General features: G+C 39.2%; 1 protein-coding gene across 8 annotated transcripts in view; it reads right to left on the bottom strand.

Moving 5' to 3' along the window:
- Positions 1-24,870, bottom strand: part of LOC126355928 (dedicator of cytokinesis protein 1) — a 452,703-nt gene that overhangs the window by 21,670 nt on the left and 406,163 nt on the right. For all 8 annotated transcript variants that reach the window (XM_050006495.1, XM_050006492.1, XM_050006496.1 and 5 more), the window contains 2 exons: positions 20,224-20,368; positions 11,287-11,444 (listed from right to left, as the gene is read on the bottom strand). In XM_050006495.1, coding sequence (XP_049862452.1) covers positions 11,287-11,444; positions 20,224-20,368 — 303 coding nt within the window. The remainder of the gene's footprint in view (positions 1-11,286; positions 11,445-20,223; positions 20,369-24,870) is intronic.

A 24,870-nucleotide genomic window follows, 5' to 3' on the forward strand; every position in this document is an offset into this window, starting at 1 on the left:
AGCTTTGGCCGGAAGCTATAACCCGTAAGAATCTTTTTTGTGCCTGTTGTGGTGTGTAGGCACCTATCCTTTTCCTGATATTGTTGAAATTCCAATCTGGAGTTTCCACTGCTTGTCTTTATCTAAATATTTGTGTGTTAAAGGTGCCTGATCAAAAGAAACAAGCAAATAAGCTGATTTATCTGTGTGTGAGTAAGAGAATTATCAGACATTTAAACCAAAATGGCCAGCCCATCATTTTAAACATGTCTCTTCAGAATACTATCCCAAGGAATTCAGCATCTCACTTAGCAAACAGTGATATAACGTAAGTATTTAGTCTCCAAAGCAACTTGAGATCGGAGAGAACACAAAGCAAAATATACACTGCTTCATATTAAAGCGGATCAAATACAAGCAGCATTTTATTTTTTATTTAAATTCATTTATTGAAAAACTCAAAGCAATTATAATGTATTTTTCCACATAGTCTCCTGCTTTGGTAATGCATTTGTCCCAATGTATGGGCAGCTTTTTGATGTTCTCATCATAAAAAGAGCTGGGTATTGTCACCAGCCACACTCAAATCATCTTCAAATCGTCGCCCTCCTAGAGCTTCTTTAAGTGGTCCAAATAAATGGAAATTGCAGGGTGATAAGTCTGGGCTGTAAGGATGATAATCAAGTGTAGTCCAGTGCATTTCCTGTAGCTTGGAGATATAGCTGCAGTATGGGGTCATGGAGAAGGATGACCTGTCAAATCAATTGGTCTTCTCATTTGCGGCAATATACAACTCTCGCCTTGTTCAACAGTTCGCAGTATTAAGCAGAATTGATTATGCATCGCTCATGCAAAAATCAATCAGCAGTATGCCTCACTGATTAAAAAAAATGGCTGAAAGAACCTTGTCAGCTGACAGTCGAGTCTTGGCTTTCACTTCTGCTGCCTCCCTTTTCCTCCGTCACCCCTTACTGGCTTGTTTGTATTCTGGAGTGTAGTGGTGAACCGTGTTTCATCACAGATGACGATTCAACTCAAAAATGCATTGCCTTCTTCCGCAAACCTTGCTGTAAGCCTCTGACGGGCCTCCAAACGTCTCAACTTCAGATTATCAGTCAAATATTTAGGGACCCAACTGGAAAACACTTTACCGAACCATATGTCATTTATGGTGATTGCTTGACGGCTCCCTTAACTGATTCCAACTTTTTGTGCAATTTCTGATACTATAGCCCATCGATTGTAGTCAATAATGTCTTTAACAGCACGGATGTATTTGTCTTTAATGCTGGTCCGAAGACGGCAATCGTGTTGCTGATTTTCCACACGTTCTTGTCCTTCCTTGAACTTTTTATGCCAGGCAAACACATGCATGCTTTATCATATTTTCTCACTGAACTGCGCAGACAATATTTGGCAAATTTACACCACTGTAACTCCATCATGAGCAAGAAATTTGATAATTATGCATTGCGCAATAAAGGGGTGCACCTGTGGCCCAAACATCATGAGCTTTGCTGACAAAATGGCGGGAAATGTCTAACAGCAAGCTCTCCTCATTTCTAACAGTCCCGCCTAAGTGTACCAGAAGCGCGGGGCCAGTCCTACCAACTGTTGATGTTCAGGAACACAAATACTGTTTACATTTGATCCCCCCTCATATTGGTATAAAATGTTTTAAATCAATTTGTTAATTTACAATGTCATCAGCACCTCATATTGGATGTTTGTAGATTTCTCTCTCTTCACATACATTTATCATTAAACCTTTAGGTAATATGTGTAAAATTTTTATTGTTAACTCCATTCATTCTGTGTTGTGGTTATCATTCTTTAAGTGGTTGAAGAATGTATACAGGTTATTTTTGCTAGTTCTCATGTGCTCTCAATATCTTATACTTAAGTTTAGTGCATTTAATTTGTTTAATATTGTGCCTAAATGTGTTATTGGTATATATGCTGGTTTAGTCTTTTTTATGTTTCTCTGTATAGTTTTATGTCCATGTGAAGTTTTGGTTATGTAGGTGTAGTTCTTCTGTATACCTGCATTACTATGTTTGGGTTGAAACCATTTCGTTGTGCTACATATCATAATGTGTCAAGTTATTTTTGTATGGCAACTTGGTTTAGTGGTAAATTTGTATTCTGTTGACTGTAGCTTGGAAGTATGCAGGCCTGTGTGCCATTGGGTAGCATGAAATAGCATGTATGATGCCGTTAATTGTTGTATAAAATGTGTGAATTATCGTTGTTAGGATTTTGAGGTCACGGAAATTAATTGATTTGCTCATTTCTGTTTCCATCGTGAAGTGCATTTTAGTATTGAGTTTATTTAGTGCTTCATGGATATGTCTGATTTAAAGTTCATCTCCACCTATAAGGACAAGCGTGCCATCCACATATCTAAAATAATAGATAATTTTCTTGGTTAGGGAATTTGCAGGAGCAAAAAATTTTTCTTCTAATGTATTCAAGAAAATATCTGCCCAGGTGCCAGAAATACTGTAACTCGAGGCTACACTGTCTAATTCGGAGTATGTATTCAAAATAATTTTGCACTGTATTGAGTAGGCCTAATATTTCTATCATGCCTGTGACTGAAATTTTTCAATATTGTGAGAGGTTATTCTTCATGACTGTAATTACCTCTTGGCCTGGTATACAAGGTCTGTTCAAAGAATTCAAGAACCCTTTCCACAAAATTTTTCCTATGCTTACCTTTGCTTATTGTGCATGGTCTCCTTTGAAATAGTCTCCTCGACAACTAATTTATTGCTCTGTTTCCACTTCCAGAAGCAGTCTTGCTATGTCTCTTGCTGGATCGCGCCAAAATGCTGTCTGCCAACTTTCTTTTATCTCATGTATCATTGCAAATCTTCATCCTTTCAATGGGGTTCTGAACTTTGGAAACAAAAAAAAAGTCCACAGGAGCCATTTCATTCTCATCCGGGCAATCCGAAAGCTCTTCACAGACTGTGAGGCGAAGGTCTTTTTGGCCTAGACTCATGAGCCATGGGATGAACTTCGCAGCAACACGATGCATTCCAAGATGCTGTGTCAGGATTTCATGACATGACCCAACTGAAACGTTACCATTACATTCTTCTGCAATCTCATACAGTTTTGTTGACATTCCTGACATGAGCATTGTCGGTAGACATCAAAGGGCATCCTGAATAAGGATCATCTTTAACTTCTGCCTGGACATTCTTAAACTGTGGGAACCATTCATAACACTGAGTATGGCTTAAGCACTCATCACCATAGGCTTCCTGCATATTTTGGTGTGTCTCTGAAAAGATTTTATCGAGTTTAAAGCAAAATTTAATGCTGGCTCACTGCTCCTCTAACTATGCCATCCTGAAATTTGCAAACTCAGGGACACAATATTTTATTCAATACAGCACTGAATGATAACTAACAGATGCATAACAATGAAACTTCTGATAGTTACACATTAAACACAGGCTTGTGCAGGGATTCCAATTGCATTTTGCTCCAACACACCATTGACGGAAAATTACGAATGTTCCAAATTTTTTGAACAGACCTTATATTTGTATACCAACTGGTAATTTCAAAGGGTACTTAGTTTGCCATTAGATGGAATTCTGATGTCCGTTATTTTTTGTGCTAGTAGATGAGAGTTTTTTTACAGTGAATTTGGTATTGAATGTATATAATTTTTAGAGTAACATGTTCAGTTTCTTACTGATAATGTAAGTGGGACTGTCAGTACCGTTAACCACTGGCCGAGTTAGAATAAAGGTCATTGAAGTTTTGGTTGCCCATGTAGTTGTAGTATACTTGGGTTAATTACAATACTTTGTCTTTTTCAATATCTGTAAGTATATTGTTGCAGCTTTTTATTAACTTTTTTGGTCTTTTTGATGTGTATTTGTTGGTAGGATCTCTAAGAATTTTATTTATGTTAGTTGTGAAACGTCTTGTACTTTATTTAGATAATCATTTTGATTGATTATAATGAGGCTAGTGCCCTTGCCTGTCTCGAATCGCTATCATTTGGTTTTCATTTGACTGTACTTTATATACATAGACATTAATGTGTGACACTATAAGGCAAAAATATTTCACCTACATCCCAAGAACTGAGTGTGTTTACACTTAAATAGCTATTATGTACTTCTAATGAACATCAAATGTTGACAGTACTCATGTAGTACATAACTGAAATCCTCTTTAAGTACAATCTCAACAGCAGGGGAACAGTTACTTCTGTTCCAATGAGTAAGAAGTGCTCTTCTTGTATGTTAAATGATGTTTAACTATTCCTGGTTAAATGGAGGCACTGATCTAATTATAGAGTAAAAAAACAACCAAAATGGCCCTGCATTTCAAAAATACTACCGAATATATAAAAACACATATAACAAAATTTTATTCACAGCAAAAATATCTCAAAATCATACAATTATAGAAAAAGCAGAAAATAAAATAAAAACAGCCTGGAGAGTCACTAAACAGAAGAAAAATAGAAAAAAGACGAAACATGTAAACATACAATTACAGTGCAATGGTACCACAATACATGATCCCCAAAAAACTGCAGACTTTTTGCAAATCAATATTTCAGCAACATAGCTACTAAGCTACAACACAGATTTGAGAAAATAGAGTCTGTACAAACATTGAACTATGTTCGAAACACAATGATGTTGTGACCCACCACTTCAGAAGAAAAACAATGTTGTTTGGAATCCAAAAAATATAACCTCAGTAGGTTTAGAAGAAGTGCCAGTGTGCTTGCTAAAGGACGGTATAGACAGTATTGGAGATCCTTTAGCGCACATTATAAATGAATCATTCACCACAAGCTGCTTCCCAGAGGCATTAAAGCACGCAAAGTTCCTGCCCCTACATACAAAATGAGACCTAAAAATATAGAAAATAATAGGCCCATCATTTTCAAAAGTAATGGAAACCATACTGAAAATTACCCTCATGGGATATATAACAAAGTATAATCTTCAGTGTAAAGAACAGTTTGGGTTCAGGTCTGGTAAAAGCACACAATCAGCTATAGGTCATTTTACAAATGTTGTTCTGCAAGCACTAATAAAGGAGATCATATAACAGGCATCTCCCTTGACTTCAGCAATGACTGCTATACACTAGACCACACAGTTCTGTTCAATAAACTGGAAACTCCAGGTATGAGAGGGGTATCAAATAACTGGTTTTGTTCATATCTAAAAAAAAAAGTGCAATGGTTAGAGATCTCTCAAACAAACTCCAAGCATACCATAAAACACCTTTCTGACCCAGAATACATTAATATTGGGACTCCCCCAATGAAGTGTGCTTGATCCAATACTCTTCTTGATATATATCAATGATTTTTCCACAGTGTGTTAAACACGGTGAAACAGTATTGTTTGCTGGTGACAGTAAAATTCTAATCAGTGAAACATCACTAAGTGTACTAAAGGACAAAGCTGAAAAAACACTCTTGCATGTATGTAAATGGGTAGGCAACAACAAATTAACTTTATATGTAAAAAGTATTAGTTTCCACATAAGCAGAAAAGTCAAAAACAATTCTTTAAAAGTGAAAGATGAATTCACAGAATGTGTATCACAAACAAAACTTGTACAGATGCACACTGACGCATGACAAAAATGGATTGAGCATGTTACTGCCCTTGGGAAATGAATAGCTTCAGCATGCTTTGCACTTAGAATAGCTCATGCACCAGAACAACTTATTCTGCAAATGTCCATCGTGTCAGGAGTTATGGGATAATGTTCTGGGGAACAAATGAGCAGAACATACAAACAATATTTAAGCTATAAAAAAAGGACTGTACAAAGTATGATAAATAGCATGAGAACTCACTGCACTGAGGTGTTTAAAGCCATGGAAATCTTGACCGTTCCATGTGAGTACATTTTTCAAACAGTGATCCACACTAAAAAAGACATTGATCAGAACCCCACGAACAGGTCTTCACAAAAACATGGAACCAGATCCAGCTACCATTTGCATCTCATCAGCTGTAGAATTTTGGAACATGTATTATGTTCGAGTATAATGACTTTTCTGGAGACTAGAAATCTACTCTGTAGGAATCAGCATGGGTTTCGAAAAAGATAATCGTGTGAAACCCAGCTCATGCTATTCGTCCATTAGACTCAGAGGGCCATAGACACGGGTTCCCAGAGAGATGCCTTGTTTCTTGCCTTCCGCAAGGCATTTGATACAGTTCCCCACAGTCATTTAATGAACAAAGTAAGAGCATATGGACTATCAGACCAGTTGTGTGATTGTTTTGACGAGTTCCTCGATAATGGAACACAGCATCTCATTCTCAATGGAGAGAAGTGTTCCAAAGTAAGAGTGATTTCAAGGTGTGCCACAGGGGAGTGTCGTAGGACCGTTGCTATTCACAATATACATAAATGACCTTGTGGATAACATCAGAAGTTCACCGAGGCTTTTTGCAGATGATGCTGTGGTGTATCGAGAGGTTGTAACAATGGAAAATTGTACTGAAATGCAGGAGGGTCTGCAGCGAATTGACGCATGGTGCAAGGAATGGCAATTGAATCTCAATGTAGACAAGTGTAATGTGCTGCGAATACATAGAAAGATAGATCCCTTATCATTTAGCTACAAAATAGCAGGTCAGCAACTGGAAGCAGTTAATTCCATAAATTATCTGGGAGTAGGCATTAGGAATGATTTAAAATGGAATGACCATATAAAATTAATTGTCGGTAAAGCAGATGCCAGACTGAGATTCATTGGAAGAATCCTAAGGAAAAGCAGTCCAAAAACAAAGGAATTAGGTTACAGTACACTTGTTCGCCCACTGCTTGAATACTCCTCGACAGTGTGGGATCCGTACCAGATAGGGATGATAGAAGAGATAGAGAAGATCCAATGGAGAGCAGCGTGCTTCGCTACAGGATCATTTAATAATTGCAAAAGCGTTACAGAGATGATAGATAAATTCCAGTGGGAGACTCTGCAAGAGAGATGCTCAGTAGCTCGGTACAGGCTTTTGTTGAAGTTTCGAGAACATCCCTTCACCGAGGAGTCAAGCAGTATATTGCTCCCTCCTACGTATATCTCGTGAAGAGACCATGAGGATAAAATCATAGAGATTAGAGCCCACAAAGAAGCATACCGACAATCTTTCTTTCTATCAACAATGCGAGGACTGGAATGGAAGGGAGAACCGGTAGAGGTACTCAAGGTACCCTCCACCACACACCATCAGGTGGCTTGTGGAGTATGGATGTAGATGTAGATGTCAATAGAAAAAAAAACCAAAATAGTGTGCTATATAATGGAACTGAACTGTGCAATAAATTATCTCAAGAGATCAAAGACAAAATTGAAATACATGCCTTCAGGAATACCAAAAATTATTTGTTAGAAAAGTGTTTTTATATCATAAAGGATTATCTAAAATGATGTGTAAATTTTGTTGCCAATTATGCTAATGATTAATAACTGCAATTAAGAGGCATTTTACAATATGTCCAACAGAACAGTGAAATGCAATGTCCAAATGGATAACTCAGTACGGCAAGAAATGTATTTATCTATTTATGTGTGTGTGTGATTGTGTACATTTATGTATCTCTATGCCTGTATTTTATTTACTTATGTGTTGACAACATCCATACAATTTACAATGTCTACAGAAGGATAAACAAATAAATATTTTCATGGCCATAGCAACAACTGAAGTCATGTCATTTAGACTCTTCCATAAATTAAACAGGCTAAGAAGTTCTAATGAAGCCATTTCTGACCAATTTATTGATACATATAATTATTCATGGTGTTTCAATAAGCTGAAAGAAAATAGTTGACTAAATTTTCTTTTTGATCAATTACAACTCATTAATCACTGTCCAAGTTACATGTGGAGAATTTCTTTGTTCTATTTATTTGTTTATTTGAAAATATGCCCAGTCATTTAGCAGGTAAGGTAGAGTAGTGTAGAATCAGATTTCAAAAAGTACAAGCTATTTAATTTGCTAAAATAAAAATTAAGCAACACTGACAAAGCTGTTAGAAAATTGTGGGCAGCATTGGTGAAACAAATATGGGCAGTGACAAAAAAGAAAGGAAGAAGCAGCAAGCAGTTCAGAGGAAGTCATAGGAAAGAAAAGATATGAAACAAATTGTCTGTGGCCATTCATTCTGAGTGAAAACTTGATGTCTAAATTAATTTTTGTCATTAGTGGCAGCAGACTGTGTGGTAAATGAGATGGACCCTCTGCCATAAGGACACTTGATCTACCAACATCCTGTTGTTAAATGTTTTGTAAAACATAACAGCAAGTATTTGAGTATCTGTTTCACCAATGACATAATCTAGATCCACCACCCCTCAATTAGCACTTTTGAATCCTCAAGCTAAACACTAACTCTCCATCATGTTTTCATTAATGCCAGTTTCCTGCTCTCTGATTTTCACTCCACAATATTCCTTCCTCCCTTTCCAAACTTACATACTACATTGTTGTTCTCACTAACTGCCTCTATTCCTACTCTTATTACCTCATCTGATGCTTGTGTAGAATTACTCTTTCCTTCTAATTACTTTTCTCTTTGTTATTTCTTTCATATTTGTTTCTGTCTTTGTGTCTTTCCCAAATTATCACATAATACTCTTTCATTTGCAATAATATTAATATTTTATTTCTTTCATATTTACCACATTTTCGAGTAGCTCTTATCTTTAAGCTGAAAAATATCCCAACATAAGAAATTCTGGATTTTGAATGTTGTCTATCGGAAATACTGAGAAAAGTACTGATAGCTAGGGACCTACATTTTTTTGTTACCCCATTCATGGTACAATTGTTTTCATTTTGGACTGGTAAGTGGATTCTTTTCTTCTGTTATCAATATTGCTAACAATCTTTATAGATCAGCAAAAAATAATTTTTGAAAATATAATGTAATTGGATAGACAGAAAAAATCTACTCACCAAGTGGTGGCAGAAGAAAACATACAAAGGATGTTGAAATTTGCAAGCTTTCAAAGTCAGTGGCTCTTCTTCTGGCAGAAGGTTTGAACGGGAAGGAAGAGAGGTGAAGGAAAAGGACTGGTGAGGTTTAGGAAATGGGGAGAGTTTGAAAAAGTTGCCCAGAGCCCCAGGTCAGGGGAGACTTACCAGATGGTACGAGAAAAAAACGACTGATTGTTGGGGACTGCAAAAACTTAAAGGTGGAAGGAATGGTAATACACAAGGCAGAGATTACTGAGAAAATTTTGTACATGAGCTAATAAGAGTGGAAAGCTAAGTGCATTGTATGTATTAGACATGGGAGAAGAGGAGGAGGAGGAGGAGGAGGAGGAGGAGGAGGAGGAGGAAGAGGAGTGGGGTAGGGTGGGAGGGAAATACAGTCAGAAAATAATCAATATAGAAAACTAAAAGGGTGTGAAGAAAGGAATAATAACTGTGAAGATATGCTGAGACCAAAGAAATTAGTGTAAATTAAGGGCAGGTGGATGCTGAGAACTGAGAACATGTTGTAATGCCCGTTCCCACCTGCTGAGTTCTGAGAAACTGGTGTCTGTGGAAAGAATCTAGACGGTACGTATGGCGGAACAGGCACTGAGGTCATTGCTGTCATTCATTACTGTCATACTGCAGAGTATGCTCTCCAAGAAGATATTGTGTGTTGCCGGGTTACCCCTCTGCCTATGCCCATTTGTCCCAACTGATAACTTGGTGGCAGTCGTGCCGATGTGAAAGGCCAAACAGTGTTTACATAACAGCTGATACACGAGATGTCATTTCACAGGTGGTTCTTCCTTAGATAGTATATGTTTTACGAGCTACAGGGCTGGTATAGATGGTGGTAGAATGGTGCATAGGTCAAGTCTTACAGTGGGGAAAGTCACAGGGGTAGGGGTAGGAGTAGGGGTAGGGGCAAAAGGAGCATAGGGTCTAACAAGGTTACTGCAGATATTGGGAGGGTGACAAAAAACTATGCTACGTGTCAACCAGAATGGGTGTCTTTTCAGGGCACTATTTTAGGAAGTCATAGCACTGCCGAAGTAGATGATTAATACAGTCAGTACCACGATTATACTGACTGACAAGAGGTTTACTCCTAAGTTGAAGCTTCTCAGAACTTCACAGTTGGGAACTGGCATTACAACACGTTCTTGTTTCTCGCCAGCCTGCTGGACTTTATTTTCATTAATTTATTTGGTCTCGGTATTTCTTCTAGGTAACTATTTCTTTCTCCGCTCCCTTTTAGTTTCCTACATCTTTTATTTTCTCACCTGTCTATTTTTCCGCACTCCCTCACCTCTGATGTCTACCACATGTAACGCACTTAGCTTTGCACTCTTATCAAGTCTTGCACGATGTTTTGCCAGTAAGCTCTCTATGCCCCAACGGGTAGGAGGATCCTCGAATAATGTGCCTAAATAATTTGATAGTCATGTCCGGTACTATGCTTGGTGGCAGAACGCCTCACGAGTCACCGTCAGGCGGAACTACATGTTGAGAGTACTTTCAGGCGCGGCTTGCAAAATGTAATACAGCATCGTGCCCTTTAGCTAGTTGATTGAGTTTGTTCTGGTGGTGGGTAAGTAAACAGTGTCTGAGTGTCAGAGTTCATCCAGCATGACAAGACTCTGGCTGTAGTCACAGCAGGAATGCCAGCATATATTGTATAAGGTCGCAGCAGCAGGCCCTCACGGCACGTGTCAAGCAGTGCATGCATGTACGAATCAATGTGACTGCGCAGTGCAAGCACAAAGGGGCATCTGTGAGATGGATGAAATGGAGACACTGGCATGTGGATAATTTACTGTTCACCACCAAGTACAACAAGGAATGAGCGTACGTGGGTGTGGACAGCCTGCCACAACCTGGTCCAGTGGATTGTCGGGTGTTGCTGTTCGACTTTGCTGTGGGGTCGTCATGCTCGATAGATGCTTGGCGCCCTCGGCACCACTGGGTACTCGGTCATAAGCTCTCAGATTTTCAAATCTCACTCTAGTGCAGCCCTTCTCTTCTTATCCCATCCGGTAAGTCTCTACTGACCCAGGGTTTTGGGCAGCTTTTCTGAACTTGCTCCATTTCTAAGCATCACCAGTCCTCTCCCTTCACCTCTCTTCCTTCCTCTGCAACACTTCTGCCAGAAGAAGGGGCCACTAGCTCCAAAAGTTCAAAAATTTCAATATTTTTATACGTCTTCTCTTGCTGCTGCTTGGCGAGTAGATGAAGAATGTTTATAAATATTTCTGCTCAGAGAACTATGGAAACAAGACAATTAATCATTATAATTATAAGACTATATACCTTTGGATCAACACGTGGGACAGATGGCAATGTATGTTTTGTCTCAGACTCAACTTCTCCTGTATCCGGGAGATTACAATAATCTGGCTCGTTGCGTACTTTCATTGGGAGAGGCGGCGGAACCATGTCCTCCTCACTCGCTGTGGAGTCTGTAGTACCTTCAGTGACAAATTCGTGCATTAAATACCACTTACAACATTTAGAAAGAAAGAACAATGATTACAGAATACAACATTATAGAACATGATAATTCAATAATAGAACATTTTTGCAAACTATAAAATCCAGCACATCAAGGACAGGTCTAGTTTTCATACATAGCAGAGTAATACATAAAAGGAGAGCTAACAATAATATTATAAACTTTGATAAATCACAATGTTCATTATCATTGTTTCACTACCAACTGTAAGCAAAAACTGAAAAGAGAACAAAAGTTGTTCAGTGTTTGTTAATTCATTTAGCCCTCATTCAGTCACAGAAATATTGTTTTCAGTAAAGTCTTCATAAAACTGTCACCAACACTATGTACTGTGAAGGAAAGAATTAAGACCAGGATGCCCAGTCTTCCATTGCTCTCTTTAATGTCCAGAGGGGTCATTTTGAGCCATACTATGTAACAGTTATGTTCTGAATAATTATTTCAAAATTGTATGCAATTAGATACAAAATTGTGAATAAAATGCAACAGAATACAAATAACATCAATTATTATTATTATTATTATTATTATTATTATTATTATTATTATTATTATTATTATCATCATTATAATTTCACTGAAGCCCACAAAACTTAGATGAGAGTAAGTGAGGTGGTTTACTTACTTTTAAATGCTAAGAAAAATTGAATTATTTAGGAATAAAAGAGACTATTTGCCAAAAGGCAGAAGTGCTGCATTGTTGTTAGGCACACACATAAAAGATATGGAGTTTCGCTAGCATTTGGAATGCACTGCATTTTTCCAGCTGTGGAAAGAACATGCATATGACTGGCAGTCAACTGAGCATAATGTAAGGAGACAGGTGTATGCATGTAGTGAGAGTGATAGTGAGTGTGAGAGTGTGTGTGTTTGTTTATGTGCACAGATTTCCTACAGATAGAAAAAAAAAAAGTGCATTCCGGAAGCTAGCCAAGCTCCGTACCTTTTGTTTGTGTGCCTATCGACAATGCAGTGCTCTTAACTTTCACTGAGTCATCTACTTTATTCCTAAATAATTTGTAATTTTCAACCAGAACTTTCTGAAATACTGAATTATTCATACTTAGAGCAATTTTAGCTAGTTCCTACATCTATACAATTGACAAATTTGCTTTGAGTTTTCTTTGTGCACTTTCCCCAAGCCATCTTCTTACAAACAATTCACTTGGAATTAGTTCTATAACATTTGATTTAAGAACTTGACATTTATGGCTTTTCTGTACTGTCTTCATTTTCATTTCTATCCTTTTATAATATCGTGGTCCAAATAAGTGAGCGACTCTTCACATATTCAGTGCATAGTTCCTTTGCAAGTGGCTGAATAAAATATCTTCTTCTGATCTCCTTTCCAGTAACAGCCCTGAATACAAGATATGCATTTAATCCTATTAGATCAAGAATATTGTAGGAGGGTACTGGAAATATTCTTGAGGAGGTCTTGACTGAATATTTCCTGGCCCCAAACTTTGTCACATTGTAATAAATTTGTGTTTTCTAATTTGAATTTATAGTAACAGTAGGATGAAGCAAATGCATCACTAGTACATTTTTGTCTTCCTTTCCTTGACAGACTGTCAAGGAAATATCATCATGTTTGATGATTTTTGTTGAATAGAGAGGGGCCTTCAAAGACTTCAGAGCATGTGATATTTCTCCTATTGCTCTTTTTACTATTACTATGTTGGAAGTTGATTTTTCTTTCAGTTTCTTGGAAACTTTGAGGGAAGTGAAGAAATTATCTATATTTATGTATCTGCCTTTGGACAGAAATGGTTGCATAAGCCACATTACTACACAGTCTCGAACACTTTCACTACAGGATCATACAATATCCTTACCAAGATAAGGGAAACCATTGAGAATATACTAGCCATCAACTCCTAGAGCTAACCAGTGCTTCTGTCCATACCTTTCAGGCTTCAAAGCCATGAACTGTGTGAACAGGCACCATGTTTTACTTAGGAAAAGTTGCTTGTCTATCATTATGTCAGATTCAGGATGGAACAATGACCTATTCTGAAAAAGATAGTTGCTACTCACCATATAGTGGAAGACATTCTCTTAGGTTTTGAGTGGCTGTAAGAAGTGGTGAAGGCTGTCAGTCTTGCTTGCAAGATGAAAGCAGAGCTCAGCATAGTCGACAGGACCGATTGCGGATCTCTGGTAGAGAGCCGAGTGGAGGGTCTGAATAAAAGGCTCAAACAGTTCTGCAACTGTGTAGGTTGCAGATTCCTTGAATTGCATCATAGGGTGGCTATATTTCAGATTCTGGTCAATAGGTCAGGAGTCCACTACACGCAGAAGGCTGCTACACAAGTAGAACAGGCTGTGTGGCACAGACTGGTTGATTTTTTAGTTTAGAGGGTATTGAGAAAACACAAAAAGGGCTTCAAACTCACAGGATGAACATAGATCCAGGAACTATTTTTATGACAGTTGTAAAATGTCATGGCTGTGTTGGTAAAGCACTAGAGCTCCAAGCACTAATTCAAAACACTTATTCTCAAACTGTTATAGCCACTGAAAGCTGGCTAAAGTTGGAGACAAGTTCAGCCAAAATTTTTGTGGAGGTTCTAATGGTGTTCAGAAAGGATAGGCTAAACAAAGTTGGCAGTGGCATGTTTGATGCTGTTGAAGTAGTTCACATTGTAGTGAAATTGAAACAGATAGTTCCTATGAGTTTGTAAGGGTCATTCTTGGTAAACGGAATAAAATAATAACTGCATTCTTTTAACGACTTCCCAACACAGATGATGCATTTGCTGAAAGACTCAAAGAAAACTTGCGTCTAATTTCAAACATGTACCTGACACACACAATTATAGTTGATGGCGACTTCAATTTACCCTCAATATATTGGTGAAAATACATGTTTAAATCCAGAGGATGACATAAAATATTGTCCGAAACTGTGTAAATGCATTCTACAACAATTATTTCAAGCAGTTAGTTCACGAGCCCTCTCGAAGAATAAACAGTTGTCAAAACACACTTGACCTCTTAGCAACAAAATAATCCTGAGCTACTTACAAGCATCAAAATGGATACAGGAATTAGTGACCACAGTGTTGTAACAGCAAGAATGAATATACTAACTTCAAAATCTTGCAAAAATAAATGAAAAATTACCTATGCACAAAAGCACGTAAGTATACACTAGATGCCTTCCTGAGAGACAATCTCCACTTCTTCCAAATTAAAACTGTAACTGTAGACCACATGTTGCTTGAATTCAAATAAATAGTAGGCACAGCAATAGAGAGATGTACATCAAATAAATTAGCAAATGATGGAACTGATCCCCCTTGGCACACAGAATGGATTGGAACACTACTGCAGAAACAATGATAAAAGCAAGCCAAATTTAAATGAATTCAAATCTCCAAGATTGGCAATCTTTTACAGAAGCTCAAAATTTAGCATCAACTTCAATGTGAAGTGCTTATAATAGTTTCCACAGTGCAACTTCATCTGAAAACATGGCAGAATATACAAGTAGATGTAAAATATGCTAGCGGCAAGACACAGTCATGCCTTCTCTGCACAATAGCAATGGAAGAACTATTGATAACAGTGCTGCCAAACCAGAGTTACTAAACACAGCTTTCCAAAATTTCTTCCTCCAAAAACACAAAGTAAATATTCCAGAACTCAAATCAACAACAGCTACCAACATGAGTAACTTAGAAGTAGATATGCTCGAAGTAGTGAAGCAACTTAAATCACTTACTAAAAGCAAGTCTTCCAGTTCAAATTGCATCCCAGTTATGTTACTTTCAGAGTTTATTGCTGCACTAGCTCCACACTTAGCAATCATACTCGATCACTCGTTCTACAAAAGATCCGTACCCAAAGACTGGAAAGTTGCACAGGTCACACCAATATTCAACAAAGGCAGTAGGAGTAAGCCACTAAATTACAGGACCATATTGTTAACATCAATATGCAGCAGGATTTTGAAACATATATTGCATTCAAACGTTATGAATTACCTTGAACACAATGGTCTATTAACAAACAGTCAACACGCAGTTAGAAAGCATAATTAATGTGAATTACAACTAACCCTTTACTCACACGAAGTGTTGAGTGCTACTGACAATGGATTTCAAATTGAATCCCTATTTCTAATTTCCAGAACACTTTTGACACTGTACCACACAAGCGGCTTGCAGTCAAATTGCATACTTATGGAATATCGTCTCAGTTAGGAGACTGGATTCATGATTTCCTGCTAGAGAGGTCACAATTTGTAGTATATGACAAATAGTCATTGAGTAGAACAGAAGTGATTTCTGGCATTCTACAAGATAGTTTTATAGACCCTCTCCTGTTCCCTATGTATATACATGATTTACAAGACAATCTGACCAGCCATCTTAGGTTGCTTGCAGATGATGCTGTTGTTTATCACTAGTAAAGTTATCAGAAGATCAAAACATGTTGCAAAATGATTTAGAAAAGATATCTGTATGGTGTGATAATTGGTAATTGACCATAAATAATGAAAAGAGTGGAAAAGAGTGAAGTCATCCACATGAATGCTAAGGGGAAAATATATATTTTCTTCTTTCTTATCTTTTCCATCTTCTTTCTGATCTCTGCAAGAAGGGATTATGATTTCAAAAGTTCCAGTTCAGGTAATTATATTTTGTGCAGTTAAATGGATGTAACATGAGATGCAAATTCAGTATTTTATATAATAGTTTTGCTACCATTCATTTATTCTTTTAATGACACAGACCAATCTCTGACATATCCAGGTGCAAAATATGTGCCTTATAAGATAATTTAAATAGTCTAACTAATTAATGGAAAATCTCATATAAAGATCTGAAACAATTACTAACAAAGAGATAGAGGGGCTGGCCAGTACTTACCTCAGCTCAGTACAGCCGATAGAAACACAAAAAACAACCGAAAATTTAAGTTCCTAGCTTTCGGAATAAATGTTCCTTCATCAGGGAGGAGAAAGGGGAAAGAAAGGGAAGAAGGGAAAGTGGATTTAGTTACTCACAACCCAGGTTATGAAGCAACAGGGAAAGGAAAACAGGGAGGGTAGCAAGGATGGAGGCATGGTTGTCAGAGGGAAGCCAAAGATATTCTACTGTAGATACTGTGCCAGCTTCAAACCAAAGAGGATGCATACAGAAGTAAAGATGTGTATAGTATAAATATGTAGGATGAAAAGATGCATGAATGGCTAAAGAGGAAAGGGAAAGAGGAGAAGACTGAAAAGTAAATGGGAGTGAGGTTGTTTAACGTAGGTTCAGTCCAGGGGGATGGCGGGATGAAAGAATGTGCTGGAGTGCAAGTTCCCATCTCCGCAGTTCAGAGGGACTGGTGTTGGGTGGGAGAAGCCAAATGGCACATACGGTGTAGCAGGTTCCTAGGTCCCTAGAATTATGCTGGAGGGCATGCTCCGCTACTGGGTATTGGACATCTCCTAGGCGGACAGTTCGTCTGTGTCTGTTCATGCGCTCAGCCAGTTTAGTTGTTGTCATACCAATGTTAAAGGCTGTGCAGTGCAGGCATGTCAGCTGATAAATGACATGTGTAGTTTCACACGTGGCCCTGCCTTGAATTGTGTATGTTTTACCAGTAGCGGGGCTGGAGTAGGTGGTTGGGGGGGATGCATGGGGCAGGTTTTGCAGCGGGGTCGGTTACAGGGGTAGGAACCGCTGGGTAGAGAAGGTAGTCTGGGAATATTGTAGGGTTTAACAAGGATGTTATGGAGGTTAGGGGGACGACGAAAGGCAACTCTGGGTGGTGTGGGGAGAATTTTGTCAAGGGATGATATCATTTCAGGGGTTGACTTGAGAAAGTCATATCCCTGGCGGAGTAATTTATTGATGTATTCGAGGCCAGGATAATATTGGGTGACAAGGGGGATGCTTCTGTGTGGTCTGAGGGTAGGAATATTGTTGTTGGACGGGGAGGAATGTATTGCTCGGGAGATCTGTTTGTGGACAAGGTCTGCAGGATAGTTGCGGGAGAGGAAAGCACTGGTCAGGTTATTGGTGTAATTGTTGAGGGATTCGTCACTGGAGCAGATACGTTTGCCACGAATACCTAGGCTGTAGGGAAGGGAGCGTTTGATGTGGAATGGATGGCAGCTATCAAAGTGAAGGTACTGTTGTTTGTTGGTGGGTTTGATATGGACAGAGGTGTGGATGTGAGCTTCAAAAAGATGAAGGTCAACATCCAGGAAGGTGGCTTGGGTTTTGGAGAAGGAACAGGTGAAATTCAGATTCGAAAAGGAGTTGAGGTTATGGAGGAAATTAAGGAGTGTTTCTTCACCATGAGTCCAGACCACAAAGATGTCATCTATAAACCTATACCAGGCCAGGGGAAGCAGCTGTTGGGTCTTCAGGAAAGCCTCCTCCATGCGGCCCATGAAGAGGTTGGCATAGGACGGAGCCATCCTGGTTCCCATGGCAGTTCCCCTGATTTGTTTGTAGGTCTGGCCTTCAAAAGTGAAGTAATTATGGGTGAGGATGAAGTTGGTAAGTGTGATAAGGAACGAGGTTTTTGGAAGATCTTCGGGTGGGCGTTGGGAGAGGTAGTGCTCAAGGGCAGAGAGACCATGGGTGTGTGGGATGTTTGTGTAAAGGGATGTGGCATCTATGGTGACGAGAAAGGTTTCAGGTGGGAGAGGAGTGGGAATGGATTTGAGGCGTTCTAGGAAGTGGTTTGTGTCCTTGATGTAGGATGGGAGTCTGCGGGTGATAGTTTGGAGGTGTTGGTCTACCAGAGCTGAGATACGTTCTGTTGGGGCTTTGAAGCCTGCTACAATGGGACGGTCAGGATGGTTCTCTTTGTGGATTTTGGGTAATAGGCAGAAGGTAGGGGTACGTGGCTCAGGTGGAGTTAGTAAGTCTATGGAAGCCGTTGTGAGGCCTTGTGAGGGACCTTGGATTTTTAGGATTTTCTGCAGCTCAGTCTGGATGGAGGGAATGGGATCCTGGGTAACAACTTTGTAGGTTGAGGTGTCGGAGAGGTGACGCAGTTCTTCTGCCACAAACTCCACACGGCCAAGTACCACAGTTGTGGAGCCTTTATCCGCTGGAAGGATTACAATAGAGCGGTCTGTTTTCAGCTGCTTAATGGCACGGGATTCAGCTGGGGTGATGTTGGGGGTTGTCGGGATGTTCTTCAAGAAGGACTGGGAGGCAACACTGGATGTGAGGAATTCCTGAAATGTCTGCAAGGGATGGTTTTGGGGGAGGGGAGGAGGATCCCTTTGAGAAGGCAGTCAGAACTGTTCTAGACAAGGTTCAACACTGGGTCTAGTATTTGGGGGCTGTGTTTGGGTAGTGAAGTGATATTTCCAGTTGAGGTTCTGGGTGAATGAGAGGAGATCTTTAACCAGGGCAGTGTGGTTGAATTTAGGTGTGGGACTAAAGGTTAAGCCTTTTGATAGAACAGATGTCTCTGGAGGAGAGAGGGATCTGGATGAGAGGTTTAGAACTGAATTGGGGTTGGTGTATGATATTAGTAGAAATTTGCCATTCTTGCAAGGATTTTACAAGAGATGACAGAAGACTCCATCATCTCAAACCTGAGTGTTAAGACACAACTTTGGCAAGAAGGTCACATTCCCACTTTAAAAAAAATCTTTTTCTTCTTGTTCTTGATGTCACACCATGCAAACTCAGATGCACTAAACTGTCCACTGTATTTGACTTTGCATATTGCTATTTCATTGGCATACTTTAATTCTTAACCAGAATGATATTTTAAGACGATTCTACAATTCTAACAGCTGAGGTTAAAGTGCATAAGTGTACAATTTTACTGCACTGCACAAAGGCTCTAATTCAAAGGTGATGTAAGGCAGTCAAAAAAGTGCATGCTTTGTGAAGAAGTAATATACTGTTTTGAAGACATTCCTCAACAGTTTGTGAAGATATGAGACAGTCAAAATCAAGATGCATGTGTAAAACATGTGCAACTTCTAGGATGACCCAAAACTTTGCCGATACCTTATTTATGAGTTGTCTATAGATAAATAGCAACAGCATTGAGGAATGATATTTTCTAGCATTAAAACTAAACCATGTGAAAGCTGAGAGACATAAACTGAGTCTGCATCTCAAATACAGTATTAATCTGTAATAATGTTTCATTCCAAACAAACACATTACTGTAGTGTAAAGGAATTATTCTAGACATTGAAGAATGTTTCACAGAACTGTGAGAAAGTGAATTCTCATGTCATGTACAGAAAGATGTAAATGTAGTCTAACAATAATAATCCATTTTGGATTCAACTGCAAATGAAGGTTGAGTACCAAAAAATAAGAGCAAGAAGAAGAATCCTTATCTGTGTTTCAACAGATAGAAATTTTCTATTTGACAATCACAGAAACTTAATTTACAAGTGATAGAATCTTCAAAGTCACTCATGGCCTCTGTTTGTCAGAGCACCCAATAATTTTGTCTTCTGCTTTCTTCTCATAAGTTATTTGAGGCAGGAATCTTGAGCTCCAAAAACTCAAAATTCAGTGTGAGCTTTTTATGTAACTGATGTCTATCCAAAAATCCAACAGTGATTTACAAATACATTGACTGTAATGTACATGAGTGGCCAGAAATCAAATCACTATGAAAAAGTCTGAAGGAAACAACAATGAGGAAATAATTAATAACAGCTACAATCATGAGACAGATCGAAGAATGGGCAGAGTAAGAAGAGATAAATAATAATAATAACAATATATATTTTAACATACCCACTGAATCACGATTGCTACTAGTTCCAGAACTATTAAATTTGTAGCTTGTACCAAACTTTCCTGGTACAAACTGACCACTAGATGGTCGGCTTAATCTTCTTTCTTTTTCTACCTCTGACCGTAAAGGACGTTTTGGTGTGAGCTTGAACAAAGAATGCATATTTTACACATCGTGAGTAAAAGCACAACACAGAATGATGTAAACTACATGAGGTCAACAGAGTTGATTACATAAGAGAGCAAATCACACAAGCGCACAAAAGCATTAGATTGTTGGTTGAGGGGAGCGGTTAGAGAGAGAATTTATTAACTTTACACACTTATATTTATTTGTTACAAAACACTCACAGGCGATTACAGACAACACAATGGAGGATATTAAAACTATGAGTTAATGTTCAGTCTAATGGTCAAAATATGTGAAGCATTTGTTACCATAAAAAGTACAGCCTACAATGCTATCTTAAGCATAATTAGAGGAATTTCACAATGTTTTAAACTTGTTCGTAAAATACTGAAAGTGACACGATTTGTGTCAAAGAGAAACTAAATACATAACAATAATGGAACTTCCTGGGTGTCCATTATTTATTGCTAAACAGAACTAATCACAAATACACTAATATTTACACTAACTATTGTAAAAATATGTGGATGGATTGGGTAGCACTTTCTGAAGGATTACATTAGGCATACATGAAAAGAACACTCAATGTTGAATATATCATCCTGCTGGCCATAAACATAGCCTAATGCACCACTATGCATCACCTACAGCAAAAATTCCACAAGATAAATTGGTGGAGATTGAACAAGGCTGAATGGTAAGCCATACTGTATGAAACTGAAATTAACTTAAAATTACAGTTTATGCATGGTATTACGTTGCTACAGTGAGGTAAGTATAAAAGATGTGGATAAAGAAAATCGAAATGAGTCATAAGACAGCTTTAGATAAGAGTGTAGCTTATTCTTGGGGCAGTAAGGAAAACTCAGATACAGATGCACTTTTGTGTGCTTCAGGAATTTGCTGAAATATGGTGCAGCACAAATTATGTACACAAAGTTCTTTACACAGAATATCTGCAATGCCAAACAAAAGTCACCTTCAATTAAAATGCATTTGCCAAGACAAATGTGGTAAACCAAATGACAGTAAATCCCCTGTCTTATGATTTGTGCTTCATTTTCAATCCTTTATGCACATAATGATACACAGATAGTTGATTAAAGTATTTTTTCTGTATAGTTCGTGCTTTTATTTTGAAATACTTTAGTTCATTATGCCTGTCTAGCAGTTAAGTGAAGTCACTCATCTGGGCCATACAAAGCTACATCACAATACAAATAGTTATTTTTATAGCATGATACATTCCATACATCATCAGTGGCAGGGATATCATGCACCTAGCTTTTCACTCTTTTTAACTCATGCACAATGTTTTAGTAGTAATCTCTGTCTTACATACTACTGTGTCTTCCACCTTTGAGCTCACAGGTTTTCAAATCTCATCCGATGCAGTCCCCAACAATGTCTTTCCTTCTCATCACGTACGGTATGTCTCCCCTGACCTGCGGTTCTGGGTGCCTTTCCCAAAATCTACCCCCTTTCCTAGACCTCTCCAGTCCTTTTCCTTCACCCTCCTTCCTTCAACTTCAACCCTTCTGCTTGAAGAAGGAGCCACTGGCTTCAAAAGCTTGGCAATCACAACAGTCTTTATGTGTGTGTTCTGCCACTGCTTGGTTAGTAGATTTTTTATCTGTCCAATTAAATAATTTTATCAGAAATTGATTGTTTTTGTTGTTATAATAAGAGCTTTGCTCAACCACAGTAGGCAGGGGCACAATTATCCAAGGTGAAAGTCCATATGTGAAATGGAAAAAGTGCAACCCATATGCAAGTTATATCACTGACAGCACAAATAACAAACTAAAATACAATGGTATAGTTGTTAAATTGATTCTGTTTTAAGAATGTTGGTTATGCCATGTGTGTTTTTGCTTTAATAGTTAGGCTAACATATTTTACTGTGTAATGCATGTTGGCACACTGAGAAAACTTGCATAAGGATTGTGCTTTTTCCATTTTAAATATGGACTTCACTTCTGGGCTAGTTGTGCCTCTATCTGCTAAGACTGATTGTTGGGGACCGCACCGAACAAGATTTGAATACTTGAGAGCTTAAGAGTGGAAGACAGGATAGTATGAAAGACAGAGATTAGTGCCAAAACATTATGGATGAGATAATAAGAGTGAAAAGCTTAGTGTATTGTATGCTAGCTCTGGAAACAACAGTTCAAACAGCAGCACAAGCTCATGCAATAGCTGACATATCTGACACACCTACAATTACTTCCGACACTCCCAGCTTTCTAGCCAATCAATGAAGCTCAACAGCACTGGCAAGTGTATCAAAAGCGTTTAGCACTTCATTTCCAGGTAAGTGACCTTAAGTGCCCTGGGCAACAGTGAGTCTTTCTATTATCGACAAACCCACAGCTCTATCGTCTTGTGCAAAAATTGGTCCCATTGTCTGACCCATCAATGCTAACATTCGCCACTATTCATTCTCTCCTGAGTTAACATTTTGCTACAAAAATGCCTTTGGTGACTGCTCATTTAGAACCGCTTCAACACTGTAGGACAAAATTGCTCAGTTACGCATCCCAAATAGCAAACCTACAATGCCTTGGTAAAAAACGCAGGTTTACATTGTTCTTGTGGACTATCAAATGCAAAATCATTAATACATGATGTGGTAATTAGATAAGCAGTGGACAGTGAAGGGCATTGATGTGGTTGCACACTTTGGACATCATAGTAACACCCACTGCACTGGCATTCCACTTTATGTCCAATCATCGTGGGATGCCCGCATCACAGGGTGTATATTCACTAGGAAAACCTATGTCATCTGTGTTGTCAAAACAAAGACTTACCGGCAGCCACAACACAACACACCACCAGATCTCCACCAATGACCGCCAGTGATCACTACCCATTTGTGGAGCCTGCAGAACAGCTTCATCAAAGGTTGAAGCTAGGCTAGGAACTACTTTGCTATGCCAGGCACATAATCGCAAATAGTTCTGGCATATACATATGCCAACAGGCTTTATAAGGCAGTGCACTGCTGGTAAAAGGCAGTTTGGTGCACCGCACGGAAGGATACAGAGCTGCCGTCCCAGCAGCCACGGCCAGACGCCTCTTCTAGCTGTCTGATCTCTTGGTATAGTCAACGAACCTCTTGACATTTCAGAACTTTCTGTGTTCACTCCCCATGAAGAGATGGGTCTTTTTTATTATTATTATCATCCTTTGTTATTTTGTAATCATGTAGATCTGCAGTTGCGATCGAGTTGGTTGTTCTTTTGGATATTGCATTATTATTTTGTTTTGGTGAGTCCAATAAATTGTTTTCCGACTTGCGTTTTCTGTCTCTATTCTGCTAGCACAGATACTTCAGTGACGAGGAGCTGGTTTATGAGTTTCCCGCGTTTGCTCGGTTGTTGTCTGCTATAACAGATGGACTTCGAGGTTCTTCAGGGTGCCAGCTTACATTGCAACAAGGAGGAATGTCTTTTTTTGTTCCTCCGGAGACCTACCTCGGTCATGTTTTGGGTGCTAATGGCATTTGACTGACGCCCCAGTATGTCTAGGTTATTCAGCGGTTACAAGCGATGTCCACCTCTCCTGTTGAGGTGCCTATGCAGAGGTCCCACTCGACTTCCCCACTTCCGGGGCTCCATGCCGTGCCCCGTGTTTCACACGTTCGACAAATCCATTGAACCTACCTTGGGGCAACTACGTGGCTCGTTTGGAACAACACTTTATTGCTCACGATGTCACTGGCGACATTCGGCGTCACGCATTTTTCCTCGCCTATGTGGGCCCAGAACTTATCACCTTCTGCAACATTTGCATCACAATACGTAACCTCGGGCTCTCTCCTACGAGTCGTTGACCTCTTGCCTATTGTATTATTTTGACTCTCAGGTCCACATGGTGGCGGCACATCACAAGTTGTTCTGTTGTCAGATGCTTCCCACACAGTCATACAGGGAATGGATTGCTATGCTGCAAGGTCTCGCCCGTGACTGTCATTTTTTCTGTGGCAACCCCCATTGCAAGCTGTCTTATGATTCGGCACTCATTCGTCATACGATTCTTGTCCATGCCCCTGACAATACATTATGGACTGATCTTCTGAAGCTGAAAGATCCCTTTGTAGACACCTGATTATCCACTATGCCCACTCACGAGCATTCCTTTCGCTCTGCTTCCAATCTGCAGCCCCCGGTGCAGGTCTTGACAGCCCGTCCCTCGCGTTGCTGGTTCCCATCACTGCAGCTGCTGCAGCGGCCCCTCCTGAGGCCACACCTGCCTTCCAAGACCAGGGAGCTGATCCTCACCTGTGCTAATGGCAGCTGCAGCGGCAGCAGCAACAACAGTTGCCCTCCTGTAGTCAATGCTTTCTCACATCTCAGAGACAAGAATGCCGCTTCTGGAGGGTGACCAGTTCGACCTACGGAAAGCAGGGTCACAGAGCCGAGGTTTGTCGGTCATCTCCATCGATGACCGTGGACCACGCTGCTGTCGATGCCTCCAACTCTGTGCCGGATGAGATTTCCTCTGTACAGTCG

Source organism: Schistocerca gregaria, chromosome 3 (assembly GCF_023897955.1).
Source record: "Schistocerca gregaria isolate iqSchGreg1 chromosome 3, iqSchGreg1.2, whole genome shotgun sequence".
In the NCBI taxonomy this organism is placed as follows: domain Eukaryota; kingdom Metazoa; phylum Arthropoda; class Insecta; order Orthoptera; family Acrididae; genus Schistocerca; species Schistocerca gregaria.